General features: G+C 39.9%; 1 protein-coding gene across 2 annotated transcripts in view; it reads left to right on the top strand.

Moving 5' to 3' along the window:
* LOC121439638 (trifunctional enzyme subunit beta, mitochondrial-like) overlaps positions 1-18,632 on the top strand; it is a 36,203-nt gene that overhangs the window by 134 nt on the left and 17,437 nt on the right. For both annotated transcript variants that reach the window (XM_041640179.1, XM_041640180.1), the window contains exons 2-6: positions 5,708-5,782; positions 5,864-5,908; positions 9,819-9,918; positions 12,020-12,064; positions 14,311-14,410. In XM_041640179.1, coding sequence (XP_041496113.1) covers positions 5,716-5,782; positions 5,864-5,908; positions 9,819-9,918; positions 12,020-12,064; positions 14,311-14,410 — 357 coding nt within the window. In that variant the 5' untranslated portion in view covers positions 5,708-5,715. The remainder of the gene's footprint in view (positions 1-5,707; positions 5,783-5,863; positions 5,909-9,818; positions 9,919-12,019; positions 12,065-14,310; positions 14,411-18,632) is intronic.

Raw genomic sequence — 18,632 nt, 5'->3', positions numbered from 1 at the left:
AGGTCCCACTTCCCTCCCGGCTCCTGTCTCCGGGGCCCCTTCCCTTTCCCGTGAGGGTCGAAGTCCCAAGAGCGGGACAGGCTGCGGAGTCCAGGCCTCCAGTGCCAACCGCCTCCTGGCGGGCGGCAGGTCGCGTTCTCCCGTAGCTCGCAGCAGGGGTGTCGCCCTTCTCCACTTCGGGTTCACGGACTGTTTGCGTGTGTCAGAGCGTTGTCGTTTCCCCTGCTTTACCTGTTGAGGCAGTCCCGCGGCTGTTGCGATTGAGAACGTGTCGTTAAGTGCGGGCCTCGGGTGTGGAAGACGAGACAATCCTCCTCCTGCTTAGCGATCCAGGGTTCACGGATGGCGGGCATCTGGGCATCCTCACCAAAGTAGCCGCAGCCGTTGGAACAGTGTGTTAACTGGTAGTCACAGGTGGTAGAACTAGACTAGAGAGCCCTAGTCTCTACTTCTAATTGAGCGCTCAGCTTTTCATGTCGCCTAGCTTGGGTGTTTTGTTTGTTTTTAGTGCTGGAAAGATGGTGCTGAAATAAATGGATTTGTTTCAAAAGAAAGTAAAGTCAGCTTCCGGTGCGTTGCACTATTTTGTTTAGTACCCACTACCCCCACGTTTCATTCATTTGCACTTTCGGTGACTTGACTGACTCGGAAAGATTATATAAAATTTCTTTTTTTTGTGGCAAGCCCAGTGTTCAAAACAGAAATAGCACTCACTAGTTAGCCAATTATTCTGCAAGAGAGGAAACAAGAAATGGCTGAAATGGTTATGGAAAGAAAGAAGGGAGCTTTCTGGGTTTTTGTTTGTTTGTCTTGTTTTTTGTTTGTTTGTTTGCTTTTTGACAGTCTCTCTGTTAGGTAGTTCTGACTGTCCTGGAACTCACTATTTAGACAAGACTGGCCTCAAACTTAAAGAGATCTAACTGCCTCTTAAGTGCTGGGATTAAAGCGTTTTTATTTAATACCTATTATGAACGTCTTTTCATGTCAATGCATACATGCATATCTTTTCATTTTTTCCCAACCTGCTGAATAGTCATGATATATTTATGATGTAGCTAGTTCTATTGATTCCCATTTAGAATAGTTCCAACTATAAGTAATACTCTAACAAGCATTGTGGCTGGTTTTTATGTATCCCCCACTCCCCCGTGCTGGATATGGAATTTAGCCACTGGATTGCTTTAAAACAAATTTTTAAAAGGTATTTTCGGGGGCTGGAGAGAGGCTAAGCAGTTAAGGACACTTGCTGCACTTGACAGAGGATCCAACTTCGATTCCCAGGACCCATGATGGGCAGCTCACAACCACCTCTTGAATCAATTGAATACCTTCTTCTATCTTCCATGGGCACCCATACATATGTGGCTTACACTCACAGAAATACAAACACATATTTTTTTTTGTTAGTGTGACTATTTTAGTTTGACTGATTGATGCTGGGGATCAAACACAGGGTATGTAATAGACACGCACTCTGGCGTTCAGCTGTACTCGAAGGCCCTGGCATTTTACTTTCTTATAGGAACTGCTTATTTGTTCATTTTTGCTTGTGGTCTGCATATCAGATAGGAACCTGTTCAGTTGCAAATAATAGAAAATTCTATTAAATTTGGGAATTCCTTATCTCCTGGACCATCAGTGGGTGTGTTTCAGATAGAATATGACTAGGACTGTTTTTTTGTTTTGTTTTTCATAAAATTTTCAGTTCTGTCTTCTTTTGATATCAACTTTGTCCTTAGGTAGCACTGTTAATATTTGTACAACTACAGCCAAAGGAATGATTTGTGTTTTAGAACTGCAGACAGAAAACTTGAGTATTAGACTAACTAAACATCAGTCCCGTGGTCAAGGCAAGGTGCTGTAGGGCTTAGCCATCTGAGCCTTTAATCCCTGCAGCGATTAAGATCACTCTGATTGGGTTAATCCCTGTAGACTTCACTGACAACTACATAGTGGGGAAATGCACTCTAGAACAAAATATAGATTAAAAATTGCAGATTTTTCCCTTTTAATTTGAAACAGGCTCTTTATAGATTATATTAACCATATTTTCTCTAATGTATTCTTTGCTTTTTAACTCAATTTTAGTTTTTTTTAAAATTGTGTGTGGGTTTAAAATATTTTAGTAAATATGTTAACGCTTAATTTATGGCTTCTAGATCTTACTCATCTAATGGGAGGTGGCCTTGTCTAATGGGTGAAGTGTTTGCTGTGCAAGTATGAAAACTGAGTCCATACGCTGGGTTAAAAGAAGCTGGACATGTAGCTTTGTGGGCCTGTAATCCTAGCATTAGTGGAGAGAAGAGAATCTAGGGATTGCTATCCAGCCAGACAACCAATAAACTGACTCTATTTTTTCTGCTAGATTTTGGGCTCTATTTTTTCTGCTAGAGGTGTCTGGATTTATCCAAGTCGTTCAATAGTACTACGGTAATTTTTCTAGGGGACTAAAGAAATGGCTCCGTTTTAAAAGCACTGGCTATTCTTCAAGAAGTCCCAGGTTTGATTCCCAGCTTTAATGAGAGGCCTTATCTCAAAAAGTAAGGTGTAGAAGTGATTGACCTCTAACCTCCACTTCCATGTATACACACACGCACACCCATATTCTCTCATCTTTTTCTTTTGAGACAGGCTCTCACTGTGTACCTCTGACTAGTCTTGAACTTACTATGTAGACCAGGCTGACTTCGAAATCATAGATATCTGCTTGTGTTCACTCAAAGTGCTGGGATTAAATAAAAGTGTGTGCCATCTTTCCTGACTCTGGTATTTTTATATTTTTAAATGTTTTTAGATCTTTTATCTACATGGCATTTTTTATACTTATAGTGTGAACAATAGACCTTATTTTTCCCAAGCAATTAGTCATTTCCCAGCAAATTGATTGATCAAATCATCTTTCCTCCATTTACTTTAAACCCTACATTATATATCAAATTATAAATTCCTATATCTTTAGGTATGCTTGTTATAAGATGTTGTCATACAATTTTTGAGGGTCAAGAATCTGGGCTACTTAGTGGGGTTGTTGTGACTTTGGAGTTTTAGGAGGTTATCGTCAGCATGTTGGGCAGGTGGTAGTCATCTGAAGGCTTTCCTGTGCCAGAAGATCAGCTTCCAAGCTCACTCACATGGCTGTTGGCAGTGACTTTCCAGCTGGCTTTCCACAGAGTATCTGAGATATTTAGACAGAAACTGCGATCTTTTTCACAGCTTGATTTCAGAAGCCATGCCATCTCTTCTGACAGAGCAGTGCAGTGTGGAAGGCAGCCAGACCAAGAGTACAAAAACTGAGAGAAAAGATGCTGGGGTCAGCTTGGAGGCTGGCCACTACAGTATCCTCATAAACCTTAAGTTTCTTATTTACTTTTTAAGTAAAAATACGTTTAAAAATTAAGACATTGGGTCAGTGAGGTGATCCCATTGGTAAAGCTCCTGCCACCAAGCCAGAGAACCTGACTTGAATCATGGAACCTCTTGGTAGAAGGAAAGCTTTAACTCCCACAGGTTGTCCAGTGACCTCTACATGTGTGCTATAGTATATGCTCACCTCCCCCAGCTAACAATTATTTCTTTTATTAACATTTATCTGGGAGGGAGGCCCATGGCACTCATATGGAGATCAGAAGACTTCTTGTAGGAAGTTTGTTGTGGTCCCAGAACCTGTATGCCACTTGGGACCTGGAACTCCGTCTAGGGACAGTGAGGGAGTGAAGAAAGGACAATCACTGAGGAAATGACAGACGTACAGAAAAGCTGGGGTCAGATGGGGTGTGCAAACCTCTGAAGTGACATCTACCACTAGAACTTGGAACATCGCCATATTATATACAGCACAAGGGGAGGAGCTAGCTTGTCTTGGGTAGGAAGTATCTGTAAGGAGGTGTCTTTTGGAAAATCGTCTCAGGCTGTGAACCTTCAGGAGGCGGAGGGAGCTGCGGTTGCTAGTTTTTGTGCATTTTGGTTTCTTCATTACACTTGGATTCCTTCCCACGAGCTTTGCCGTCCCTCTGAGTCTTCCCAGGGCAGGCTTTGTCACTGTTGTGGGGCTCAGGCATCAGAGCCTTTAGCATGGCTGTGTCAATGTCAATGATACACATTCATTTTAGAACTTTACTCAGGGCCTCCTCTGCTCCCTGTAGGAGGTGGTCCTCTCATCCTATCATACCAGTCCTGAGGACAAACTCAGGTCCTCATGCTTGACAACAAGCTAAACCCGCTAAGCCGTCTCCACCAGCCCCTAACAATTATTTTAATTTTCTTTTTTTTTTTGGTTTTATTTATGTGTTATGCTTGTGTTTATGTATGCACTCCATATGTGTGTCTGTTGCCCATGGAGGTCAGAAGAGTGGGTCAGATCTCCTAGAACTGGAGATGATGGATGGTTATGAGCCATGAGGTAGGCTTTAGTAACCAAGTGCTCTTAACAGATGAGCTATCTCTCTAGCTCCATCCTAACAATTATTTCTTTTTTCATTTGTTTGTTTTTGTGATAGGATCTCACTATGTAGCCTTGGCTGACTTGGAACTCACTGTTTAGACCAGACCGCCCTCAAATTTGTAGAAATCTACCTGCACTGCCTCCTGAGTGCCAGGATTAAAGACACGTGCCACCATGCCCTGCCTAACAGTTGTTTTTTTTTTTTAATATTTATTTATTATGTATACAATATTCTGTCTCTGTGTGTATGCCTGAAGGCCAGAAGAGGGCGCCAGACCTCTTTACAGATGGTTGTGAGCCACCATGTGGTTGCTGGGAATTGAACTCAGGACCTTTGGAAGAACAGGCAATGCTCTTAACCACTGAGCCATCTCTCCAGCCCCTAACAGTTGTTTTTAACATTGTACCCTAGGAGTATTTTATTATGATTCAAGGAAATACAAATATTTTTCCTCTTTTTTTTTTTTTTTTTTTGTTTTTCGAGACAGGGTTTCTCTGTGGTTTTGGAGCCTGTCCTGGAACTAGCTCTGTAGACCAGGCTGGTCTCGAACTATTTTTCCTCTTTTAATGGGTGGTAGCAAACAAAAACTTATTTTTATGTATATGGGTGTTTTGCCTACATGTTTGTCTATGCAACACTATGTGCCTGGTGCCCACAGAAGCCAGAAGAGAATGTTGGGTGTCCTGGGACTGGAATTACAGGCTGCTGTAAGCTGCCATGAAGGTTCTGGGAATCAAACCTGTATCCTCTGGAAGAACAGCAAGTGTTCTTAACCTTTGAACCATCTCACCAGCTCCTATTTTCTTATCTTTTATGGCTGATTGTATATAATACAGTAGTTTCCTGGTTGCAAGTGTATGACTTACTTAACCAGTTCCCTATTTGCTATTATTCTAGAAAATGTTTCTCTATAACTTTGGAGCCTGTCCTGGGACTAACTCTTGTAGACCAGGCTGGCCTTAAACTCACAGAGATCCGCCTGCCTCTGCCTCTGTGCTGGGATTAAAGGTGTGTGCCACCACTGCCAGGTTTCCTAATCTCTTAGTATGGATATACCATTCATTGTGAGGAATAGATGATTCATGCTTAGAATAGTTATTTGTACAATGGAAAAGCTATGCCAGTATAGTTATAATATTGCTAGAAAAGAATAATTGATAATGGTATTTTATGGTGGCTGTGAATGAGTTTATCAGATTTCATAGACTGTGTACACTACAGATTGCTGAAGTAATTCAAGACATAATTTGTTCTTTTCTTCGTAGGTTTCAGAATGTCTACCATCTTGACTTCCACTTTTAAAAACATTTCTACTACATCAAAATGGGCCCTCAGATTTTGTAAGTTCAATTTTTCTTTCTTAAGTGTAGACTTATAAATATTGTGCATAGTTATTAAATGATACACACTTTGTTTTCTAGCTGTAAGACCTCTGAGCTGTTCTTCCCAGCTACGATCAGCCCCAGGTACTGTAATTTTCAAGCAAATACTTCTCCATTAAATGTTAGAATTCTGTATTTGTGAATTCTGAGTAAAACTCAAACTAATTTGTTAATTCTTGCCCTTTTATGATCAACATATCATTATTACCTTCAAATAAAAATATGTATAGTCAATCAGTACCATTCCTTTGGGCTTAAGATGATAAAAGAAGACTGCTTCCTGGCCTTTGGCACTCATAGAGTCATGAAGGTCCTATAAACTTGGTGGGTCAGTGTATGTAGCCCTGACTGTCAGTCCTGGAAAAGATAAGCTTACACACTGTCTTGAAATCACTGTGGAGCCCCACGTTAACTTTTACAGTTGTAGTTAGTGGTAGACGTCTCTATTAAATATCTTACTATCTTATATACAAGAGGACCTGTTTCTGAAATAGAGGTGAATGGGAAAACTAGTTAATAAAAGAAGATGTTTAGCTATCATGGAATGAAAGAGTGGGGAAATTCATTGATTTGATGGTGTTATGTAGATCCTCAATGAAACCCAATGAATTAGGCTTCTTCGCTGTTGAAAATCACTGTGTGGTGTAAACATTTCCTGACAGATTGTCAGCATTTTTTTCTCCTTGTCTAGGCTTTCTGTTGACTCTTTTTCTGATTTTAGATTTATTTTATATATAATATAAAATATATTATTTGTGCAATGGTTTCATAGAAAAAGTGCCATCTAGGATCAGGACATGTACTCTGTTTCAGCATGGTATCTTTTCGGCTAGTGTGGCCAAATGACATCTCTATGTTTTATAGTTTCCTTCTCTTAAAAAAAAATTGTTGCCAGCCTTACTATATAGGTATGAATATATCTCTAAGTTCTTTAAGTACTGGGAATATAGTGGTAGAACTCCTACCTAGCATGTTCAAGACCCTGGTTCAATCCCCACCCTGTACTAAGAGAAAAGGGACAAAATCAAAGCAGATTTGCCTAGCACACTGTACTCAACCCACCACCACCATAGCAGCTACAACAGCACACAGCCAAAATGCCCTTCATCAACTAAAGTCAGTATGTTCATGGTGGTATTATCTTCCCACAATATTCGTAGACATCTATTGCCTAATCTCAACTAGAGAACTTATGTCCTAGAGCCTCTAAATTCTAACCAGAATTTAGATTTCTATTGTCTTTATTATTCACAAAGAATAATAAAGGATGGTTCCTTTCTGACTTATGTCACCTTTCCCCTGATTTAACTGTTCACTCAGGCTTTTGCTTTGCATAATCACCCACGCAGACCTGACTCCTTGCCAAGTAGTAAAAGGTCATTCTGATGACAACAGAGAAATCATTTTTCACTCATTTAGACTAGTCTCTGTTGTCCGGTAGCCATTTTTTTGGTGTTTTTCTTTTCTTCCTATGTTATAAGCTCTGAAAGTCTTGAGACTTATGTCTCCAGTGTCAAACAGTATTTTATAAGTGGTTTGTGTTAATGCTGCTGATGATAACGGCACAAAAAGGCACTGATAAGCAAAGGAATGTGACTGGCTGGTTTTAGGATAGGGAAGAGCCAAGTGCCTGTGCCAAGCAGGTTTTAGGTTACAATAGTTATAACTATATAATTCCTCTTAACTCGTTTGAGTATTACTGCTGGAAGAAGTGTGAGCAAATGACTACAGGATGTATAGGTGTCCTGTCATCTCATGAACCGTGTCTAGTGGGAATTTTGACTGATTTGATGATTATTTTTTTGTTTCTCCGTCTATGCTCCTGTTTTTCTCACACACAGATAGCAGTTATGTAAAGCATGACACATCTTTTAAAAAATTTTTTTATTAATTTTTATTGAGCTCTACATTATTCCCTGGTTCCCTCCCTGCCCCTCCCCTCCCCTTCAACCCCCTCACAAGGTCCCCATGCTTCCAGTTTACTCAGGAAATCTTGTCTTTTTCTACTTCCCATGTAGATTAGATCTATGTATCTCTTTCTTAGGGTCTTCATTGTTGTCCAGGTTCTCTGGGATTGTGGTTTGTAGGCTGGTTTTCTTTGCTTTATGTTTAAAAGCCACTTAGGAGTGAGTACATATGATAATGGTCTTTCTGGGTCTGGGTAACCTCACTCAAAATGTTTTCTAGCTCCAGCCATTTGCCTGCAAATTTCAAGATGTCGTTATTTTTTTTCTGCTGTGTAGTACTCCATTGTATAAATGTACCACATTTTCCTTATCCATTCTTCGGTCAAGGGGCATTTAGGTTGTTTCCAGGTTCTGGCTATGACAAAGCTGCTATGAACATAGCTAAGCACATGTCCTTGTGGCACGATTGAGCATCCTTTGGATATATACCCAAAAGTGGTATTGTTGGGTCTTGAGGAAGGTTGTTTCCTAATTTTCTGAGAAGTCATCATACTGATAACTAAAGGGGCTGTACCAGCTTGCATTCCCCCAGCAATGCAGAAGTGTTCTCTTTACCCCACAACCTCTCCAGCATAAGTTGTCATCAGTGTTTTTGATCTTGGCCATTCTTACAGGTGTAGGATGGAATCTCAGAGTTGTTTTGATTTGCATTTCTCTGATGACTAAGGATATTGAGCATTTCCTTAAGTGTCTTTCATCCATTTTAGATTCCTCTGTTGAGAGTTCTCTGTTTAGGTCTGTACCTCCTTTTGTTCTTTTCTTTGCTCCCAGGATTTGTGGCTATCCTACAGCTAGCTTACAGATGACGTAACTTTTACATTGCCCTAGTTCTTTTCATGGCGTCTTTTCAGCCTCTGTAATGGGTATTTTTTGCCATGTTTCTTTGCTTGGATTCCTACCAAGGAGGATCTGGCCTGGCACAGTTCATCTCTTGTTTGCCAATGACATGACTAGCTAATTGCTATGGTTTATAGAGTGTACACACCAAAGGTCATGAGCTGGAAGTTTGCTCCTTGTGGTAATACTGAGAGGCACTAGAACCTTTAAGAAATCCCAGCACTGGGGAGGCTTAAGTAGTAGTAATGTTGAGAGTTTGAGGCCAACCTAAGCTACATTATGAATTTGATATGTAGCAGTACCCTGTTTTTGTTTTGTTTTGTTTTTTAAATGAACTTAAAAGGAAAGTAATTTGGTCATTGGTATGAGTCTGGTATCAACCTTTGAGAGTGGCTGGGGTTTTTTTTGTTGTTGTTGTTGTTTCATTTTTTTAAAGATTTATTTATATGCAATGTTCTGCCTGTATAGATACATACCTACAGGCCCGAAAATGGCACCAGATCTCCTTCCTAATAGCTTTGAGCCACCATGTGGGTTCCTGGGAATTGAACTCAGGACCTTTGGAAGAACAGCCAGTGCTCTTAACTACTGAGCCATCTCTATAGTCCAAGAGTGGCTGTTTTAAAATGAGTCCATCCCAAGTGCTTGTCTTCTTCTGTACATAGCCATTTTTCTTCCTGTTTCTTTGCTGTGGTATGTTTAGCTTTGTTATGACATAGCCAGGGAGACCTTCACCAGGACCTCAGTATGCACCATTTAATTAGTTTAGATTCCTTAATGTCCAGTCTCAAGTATTTTATTGTAGCAAAAACAAAACAAAAAATGGTGCTAATATACACTAGTCAACTGCTTTGTTGATTTGTCAGTGGGCCTGGTATACCCCCTCTGAACACGATCACTTTGTGCCTTGGATTTAGAGTTATGACCTTGTTTGACTATCCCATTGGCAGAGACTATAAACAGTACAGCTCTTTTTAGAGGAGACAAAGGCAGACCTATCAGAATTACACCCAACTTCTCAATGGAAATTATAAAAGCCAGAAGGTCATCGTAAAATAGACCCAAATACCAGAAAGAGAGAAAGAGAGCAATCATAGCAAAATGTATCTGGGCAAGTGTTCCACTTGAGCTTTTTCCCTATCCTTGATTTCATATATTTTATTAATATTTCTTTGAACTTTATCTTAAAGCTGTCCAGACCAAGTCAAAGAAGACCTTAGCAAAACCCAATATGAAGAATATAGTGGTGGTAGAAGGTGTCCGCATTCCATTTCTGCTGTCCGGCACTTCGTAAGTATGACATGATCATGGTAGTCGTTTTTCTTTTAAGGTACTGTTTGAAGTAGTCTCTGTAGGTAATAATGCCATTAGTGGGGAACCATATGGAAAGTACTTGTATAAAGGCAGTATAGAACAAGTCAAATCAGTGCGGTATATAATAGCAAGATGTTTTATCCTTTTTTATAAACTAGCTTGCCATGGTATTAGCCTGAAATTGCCTTAATTGAAAGTTCGGTGTAGATCCAGATAGCATCTTTTCCAACAGGGTGTCCTTTTTTTTTCTGGAACATTGATTGCTTCTGTAGGCACAGTTAGTGCTGAGGATGGTCTGTAAAAATTCTGAGAACCTGCTACTTTGGTCCTGAAAATGATGAGGCTTTGAGTTGACACAGCTGGTCTAAATGCCACTTGTAGCTCAACCCCAAGTATTTTGGACTAGCCTGATAATTTCTCAGAATCAAACAACTGTTTTTCTTAGAGTTTTCTATCCTCTAAATGAGATTCTACACAAAAACTGATAATGAATTCTGCTAATTAAGTTCAGGAATTAGTTCTGTTTTGTTTAAATTGTGTTAGTTTGTTAATATTTCTATTTTGCACAGGCAGTCACTAACATTAAAGACTGGAGAATATTAGGCTCCAGTTTAAAAACAATAAGGCCTATCTTATGTGTTCATATGGAAAATTTGACATCTTGGAGATATATTACTTTTAAATGGAAAAAGCATAGGGGCTGAAGAGATGGCTCAGGAGGTAAGAGCCCTTTGAGAGGACCCAGGTTCAATTCCCAACACCCACAAGGCAGCTCACAACTGTGTTTAACTCCAGTTCCAGGGAATCCAACACAGACATACATGCAGACAAAACACCAATGCACTTAAAATAAAAATAAAATTTAAAAAAGGAGCCAGTGAGATGGCTCAGTGGGTAAAGGTGCTTGCTACCAAATCTGATGACACAAGTACAGGTCCTGGAAAACAAGGGGAGAACTGACTCCTACAAGTTGTCCTGTGTCTTCCCCAAATGTATGAGCACACAGCACCAAATGTTAAAAGAGAGAAAAGACTTAAACAAGGTGTAGAGCCTCATGTGTGATGTGGAGGGAGGAGGAGGGAGGGAAGAGCAGGAAGGCTGGGGTTAGTGACTCTAACAGACTTTTTGCAGGAAGGGAAAATAGTAGCTTATAGTGGAGAAAACTGACAGGTACCATCTGAACCAAATGCTCAAGTTAACATCACCGGTAATAAGTAATTTTAATGCCACACATCCCAATAGGAAGCAATGAGAAGAGTGCCTTGCCTCCGATCTCAGGTGTCAAAAGTGGGGAACTATCATAGTTTAGAGGTGGCTAAGCCGCCATAACAACTAGATGCCACATGGCCCTGTGGGTTAGACCCTGGAGCAGGAAAAGGGTGTTCATAGGAAACTGGTGATAGCCACAAAGTTAGTGGCTTAGTGAACAGTACCTTGAAGAAGCTGGGTAGAAGGTGTAAGAACTCAGCTCTGTCCTTTCTGCTCTTTGGTAAATTTCAGATTATTTCAAAGGAAAAAGTTTCATAAAACAACTAAAACATGCCCCTTGTATCCTTTTGAGCTTTACAAAATAAAAAATGTAGTCATCCCCTGCCCCCCAAAAAAGCTCTCAAAAAAGGTTAGTTTTAAAAAGAATATTTAACACATGCCATTCTGAATAATAAAAGTATGGGATATAATTTTTTAATGTACATGATATTTGATGTTTGGGGTTGGGATTTTTGTTTGTTACTTTTGAGACAGGGTCTCCTGCTGTAGCTGGACTGGCCTAGAATTTGTGAGCATTCCTCCAGCCTTGGCCTCCCAGGTGCTGGGATCATGGGTCTGAGCACCATGCGCAGCTAGAACATCTGTTTGGTCAGATACCCAGAAAATTCTGTAGGTGTTTAGGGCTTGTCAGGTTTTTTAAGATGACAGCAAAGTCACACTATTTCTTCACTTGAACCAAGGGGATGACTTTGACAGTAGCATTGGGTGCATTTTCAGCAGTATATGTTAGATAATCTGTATTTCAAATAATTTGAAAGGTTATTGAAACTCTAGGCTTTTGGTTTAAATTATTTGTTTTCTTTCCCAGCTATAAAGACCTAATGCCACATGACTTGGCTAGAGCTGCACTTTCGTAAGTAAATGAAGTTTCCTGTTCTTTCATTTAAAATGTTTTCCTAGTTTTAGCATTTGAAGTAGTATGTTCTGTAGAATTTTCATGTTTAGGATATGTTAAACTTTATATGGCAAGAAGTAAGTTTTTGTTTGTTTTTCGAGACATGGTTTCTTTATGTAACCCTGGCTGTCCTGGAACTCACTCTGTAGACCAGGCTGACCTCAAACTCACAGACATTCACCTGCCTCTGCCTCCTAAATGCTGGGATTAAAGGTGTGCACTGCTACTGCCTAGCTGCAAGAAGCAATATTAACTACCTTATACAAGGGTTTTTTGTTTTTAAAGATAGGGTTTTACCATCTATCTCTGATTGACCTGAAACTCACCATAGTACAGACTGACCTTGAATTTAGGGATTGACCTACTTCTGCATCTCAATTGCTGGGATTAAAGGTGTGTCCTATGATAGGATTAAATTTTAACTTTATATGTTAAATTTGAACAGCTTTGATTGTAAGTCATCTTTATCTGCAAGTTTAGCGTGTAGCATCTTGACATGACTATATATATATATGTGGTATGTGGATGATGTTTATTATAATATTCTCAGGCTGGCCTGGAACTCATTATGTAGGCCAAGATGGCTTCAAACTCATGGCAATCATCCTGTTTCATCTGCATGCATGGAGGCAAATACTCATACACCTAAGATAAAAATTAAAAAACAAAAAACTCGAAGCCGTGCGGTGGTGGCGCACGCCTTTAATCCCAGCACTCAGGAGGCAGAGGCAGGCGGATCTCTGTGAGTTCAAGACCAGCCTGGTCTACATGAGCTAGTTCCAGGACAGACTCCAAAACCACAGAGAAACCCTGTCTCGAAAAACCAAAAAAAAAAAAAAAAAAAAAACTCGAAGGTTCATGTGCAAAGCAAGTAAAAGTTTTAAATTAGAGCTGAGTGGTGGTGGCACCTGCCTTTAATCCCAGCACTCGGGAGGCAGAGTCAGGCGGGTCTCTGTGAGTTTGAGGCCAGCCTGGTCTACAGAGTGTGTTCAGGACAGGCTCCAAAGCTATACAGAGAAACCCTGTCTCAAAAAACAAAAAACAAAAAAATTTTTTTTTTAATTTAAATATAACGAAATGAGGTTGAGATGGATGAATACTTTGGTGTGGTCATAAAATATATGGCTGTGCCTACATAATATACTCTCTAATGTCCAGTGATATTTTGCTTTAGTGTCTCCAGGCAGCCGAAGATCTTTTCCTAACTGGAAAACACTTTCATTTAACCGTTCTGCTCATCAGTCAGTTTTCTTGTCTTCCTGCCAGACTTTAAGAACAAATGCCACAGCATTGTTTCTCTGTTTACTGTTTACTCTCCCTAATTACATAATAATAATCATTTCCATTCCCAAATCTCTGCTTAGCTACACATTGGAAGTTCCTCTTTAGGGATCATAAATAGAGCATTCTTTTCTTGGGCCTCTCTGTGCTCTACATTTAACACTGTGGACTGTGCGTGGACATGTCTTCCTTTGAGTTCTTGTATTGCAGCTTTATGATGTTCTTCCATCTCCTGCTTCTTTATTCCACTTCCTTCCCTTCCCCTTCTCTTCCTTTCCCCTCTTCTCTTTATTTCAGTGATGGGGTTCTTAACCCAAAAGACTTGTAAATACTGGGCAAATGTTCTACCAGTGAACTGCACCTTTAACTCCATACAGATTTTATATAACTCACTTTTGAGTTTTGACAAATGTGTACTTGTGTTCCTATTTTTGATGGCTCCTTAAATTCTCTCTCTCTTTTGCTTTGTTTTTGTTTTTTGAGACAGGGTTTCTTTGTAGCTTTGGAGCCTGTCCTGGAACTTGCTCTGTTGACCAGGCTGACCTCAAACTCACAGACATCCGCCTGCCTCTGCCTCCTGAATGCTAAAGGTGTGCGCCACCACTGCCCAGCTCCAAAGTAACTTTTGATTCTTCCTTCTAATGTCTCATTATCAAGTGACCATCAGATACTGCCTTCACATCCCTTGTCATTCATTTCCTTTTTGATAGGGTGCCAAATGTTTCTGCCTGGCCTTTTAAAGAGAAGGGCTTATCTTTGTGTTATTCTGGTGATTAGAATTGAACCTAGGGCCTTATATATACTAGATGAGCACTCTCCTATACCTCCAACTCAGGCACTGTTTGTTTAAAAACGTGCAGTGTTTTATGTGATGTTTTCTGGCATGTTTGAACTGTTTCTTTTCTTTGGATTTCTGCTCTTAGGGGTTTGTTGCATCGGACCAATGTCCCAAAGGATGTTGTTGATTATATCATTTTTGGTACGGTTATTCAGGAAGTAAAAACAAGCAATGTGGCTAGAGAGGTAAGTAAAGCAAAATTATATGTTTAAAGAGATTAATAAAGCTGGACATAATAGCTGATGCTTGTAATTTATTCTTGAGAGGCTGAGGCAGGGGGATTGCCATGGAGTCCACTACTTACTGTACTATGTAGTAAGTTACAGATCAGTCTGGCTGCAGTAGGATCTTGTCTCCAAGACAACAGCAACAGCTCTGTTGCTCTAGGCTTGGTGCCACACGCCTTTAATATCAGCACTCAGAAGGCAGAAGCAGGAAAATCTATGAGTTTTAGGCCATCCATGACTACAAAGAAAGATCCCTTTTCTTCCCCTATCCCAACCCCTCCAAAGTGGCAAAAAAATCAATTTGAAGTAATATTTTTTTAATTTATTTCTTTGTGTGTGTGTGTGCGTGTGCGTGTGCGTGTGTGTGTGTGTGTGTGTGTGTGTATGCGCACACACAAGCACGCATGTGGTGCTAGAGATTAGACTCAAGGCTTTGTACTTAGTGCCAAGTGTTCTACCACTAAGATAAGTCTCCAACCAAGAATTTACCGTTTTGAAGTCTTAAAATTCATTAACTAAATATGTATTTAACTAAAAATCAGATGATGTGTGCTGAAGGCCTTTATCATTTATTACAGAAGTTACAATTAATATTGAAGGTGTCAAGTCACAAGAGTTAACTTCTGATGGAGGAAACTTGCCTTGCAAGGCCTGCAAGAAATGCAAACTCCAGAAAACTGTTGCTTCTGCCTGTAATTTTAAATGTGCTAATTGTATTCTTTCTCTAGCCTGTATATATGTGTGTATCTCACAAATACATTCCTGATCTACTGGGCATTTTTATCTGTGGATTGTTAAGAAGCTGGGTCTTCCTTAGCTGTATTGTCTAATTGATATTAATAATGTTAGCCTATATAAAGTTTTGATGAATAAAACAAATACAAAGATACTTCCCTAGAGTCAGGTGTTATAATGGTGGTACAAGCCCTTAATCCCAGCACTCAGGAGCCAGAGACCTGGTCTACAGAGAAAGTTCCAGGACAGGCTCCAAAACTACAGAAAAATCCTGTCTCAAAACACATGCACACACACACACACACACACACACACAAAAGGAAAGAAAAGAGCTGTAATATCCCCAGCTGCCAAGATAGCCGCACACAATTAACTGATATAAAACTTTAAAGTCGCTTTTAGATCAGTCCAGGTGCTTTGCTAATTGGATTTTAAGATAAACTATTACTAAATGAATACAATCTTATTTACTAGGACATGTAGCCAGCTGTATGATTTGTTGAGACAAGGTAAATAGTGCAAAGTACCCTAATTGCAGTACCAGGGACAATAATTAACTTTTTGCATAGATTCCTAACCTCAGTTTTATAGCCTTTGCCCAGACACCATGGGATAAGATCCCTGAATGGCCAGGGCTATTTAGAAAATATAACTTATAGCCCCTGAAAAAAGTTACAGCTTCTCTTTCTATGGTCTAGGGTTACCTGCTGGATAGAAGAATATATCTTAAGATTTAAAATGTTTTTAATGTCACTGTGCCTTGGTGAGTGCTGGGTGGGCTCCTTTGCCATACCCCTTGTTCCTGCAGCTCATGCTGCATTCTGAGGACACCTTTGTAAACAAATAGTCTCCAGTGTGAGAGGGCCTGGCCTTTACGACCACTAATCACAAACTGTTTAAGATATATATGTTATATACAGTAAGAAGTATAGGATATAACATACAGTTTCTTTATTTCTCTCATTGGTTTAGCTCTGTAGGGCTACCTCTGTAGAGAAGATAACAGAGAGACTTCTTTCACAGCCACGGTTTGCTGCACATGAGTTAGGGGTTAACTGGAAGAAAGAGCTTTTTTAAATTTCATTATTTTTTGAACCAGGGTTTCTTTGTGTAGCCCTAGCTGTTCTGGAACTAGCTCTGTAGACCAGGCTGGCCTTGAAATCACAGGGGTCTGCCTGCCTCTGCATCCTGAGTGCTGAGATTAAAAGCGTGTGCCACCACCACCCAGCCAAAATGATCTTTTCTTCCTGTCTGGATTTATTGCACTGTGAGTTGTTGGAATGACTCTGTTTCTTATCATTTACTTAAGAACTGGTATGCGACCTTCAGAGGCAATGCCTGCAAGATTTTGTGGGTCTTTATAAGCTGGGTAGAACAGAGAAAGAGAGAGACAGAGACAGAGAGAGACAGAGACAGAGAGAGACAGAGACAGAGAGAGACAGAGACAGAGAGAGAGAGAGAGAAGCTGGCAGAAATTAGCAGAAATATATAAGGATAAAGAATGTAGGAAGAATAATGAAGAAGAAAACAAAGAATGTAACAGAGAATTAGAATTAGAACTAGGAAATTATAGACAATTAAGACAGAAGAATTAGAATAAAGGCAGAAGAATTATAAGAGTACAATAAAGAGACATGGCGAGAAGATGTGTGTGAGTTGACCTGTTTCCTTCACCATTGCTTGAATCCTAGTTTCTTCGTTCATTTAGTTTGGACCCTGAGAGGAGGTTTTTAAGGCTGGACTTTAAAAGCCTCCATTAGATAACTAGTATTATTAATAATTACTGTTATTATCTCATAACTATTATTATGTATTCACATTTTGCTATAAGTCAGATTATTTGAGTGGGTTTAGGAAATGTTAGTTTATCTGTCTCTTGTGTTAGAGAAACAGTATAGCAGTGTGTGACTGATAGTACTCTTGGTAATGTTAGCCATCGTGGTTTCTAGTTAAACTTTAACATCTTATAGCCAATTTCATAGCTTGACTTTTGAAGTCAGAGGAAGCTTTGCCTATAATTTACTGCTTTTGACTAGATGACACGTAGGCAGATTTTTTTCTTTTTATGTAGGTATTTCATACAAGTTTACCTTTACCCTAGTTGGCACACACCCACCTAGTGTTTATTGGGCAATGGAGATAATGACCGCCTTGGAACTAGTATGAGTATCCCACAGGCATTTGACTGAATAGTTCAAACCTGTCTTCTGGGCTTTGTTTCAATTATTTGGAGAAACTTGGCTTGCAAGCATATTTATCTTATTTCATGTCTGTGTTTCTGTGTCCATTATAGTTACAAAGATAATAACTTCCATTGCCAGCCAAGATAGAAGGGAAAATGTGCAGATCAAAAGCATTTTTTTTTTGTTACACTTTTACAAACATTAAAACGGCTAAAGTCCCACCCAGCACTGCACAGCTCACAAAGTGACCATCTGGATGCTGTTGGGGGGGCAGAAGAGAACTGAGAGAAGGGAGAGGTTTCTGTTCTCATAGAGTGTTTACTTTTCCTCTGCGGCTTCACATTATTTTACATGCCTAATAAGAGCTCCAGTGGGCTATTAAAAAGAAAGACAAGAAGTTTGTGGGATAAAACAGGGATGAATCTTGGAAGAACTACTTATCCTGCTCAACTACAGAATGATTGAATAAATTATAACGATGATACTAGTCCATTAAACACCTATGCTATGAAATTTATAAAAAAAGTTTCGTGAGTGCATAAAGTCATCAAGCACCTCACAATATGTTTTCAACTTCTGTATCATGAATAGGAGGTGACTTGCATAAGACTGAAAAAGTAAATATTAAATCTGTTTCAGTTTTCTCTATTTTTATTTATTTTTCAAATAAGAATTATGATGTTTTTCTATGAATTTTTCTGGAAGTGTTAAATGTGTAAATACATCAGCTGCTATATAATTCACATGAGGAAGTTTCTCCCTCTACCTCATACTAATATCAATCATGTTGTATTCCACGTAAGCATTTTTTGAGACACGGTCTCACTTATTTTTTTTTTTTTAATTGAGAAAAGGAAAAAAAGTATCCGCCTCCTCCCAGCCTCCCATTTCCCTCCCCCTCCTCCCACCCTTTTCCCCCTCCCCCAAACTCCTCTCCCCCTCCCTCTCCAGTCCATAGAGCAGTCAGGGTTCCCTGCCCTGTGGAAAGTCCAAGGTCCTCCCCCCTCCGTCCATGTCTAGGAAGGTGAACAACCAAACTGGCTAGGCTCCCACAAAGCCAGAACATGAAGTAGGGTCAAAACCCCGTGCCATTGTCCTTGGCTTCTCACCAGCCCTCATTGTTCGCCATGTTCAGAGAGTCCAGTTTTATCCCATGCTTTTTCAGTCACAGTCCAGCTGGCCTTGGTGAGCTCCCACTAGATCAGCCCCCTTGTCTCAGTGGGTGGGTGCACCCCTCGTGGTCCTGACTTCCTTGCTCATCT

The sequence above is a fragment of the Microtus oregoni genome, unplaced genomic scaffold (assembly GCF_018167655.1).
Source record: "Microtus oregoni isolate MIOR12 unplaced genomic scaffold, Mior012 000062F_ref0000492, whole genome shotgun sequence".
NCBI classification, from domain to species: domain Eukaryota; kingdom Metazoa; phylum Chordata; class Mammalia; order Rodentia; family Cricetidae; genus Microtus; species Microtus oregoni.
This window is presented reverse-complemented; position numbering and strand designations above follow the sequence as displayed.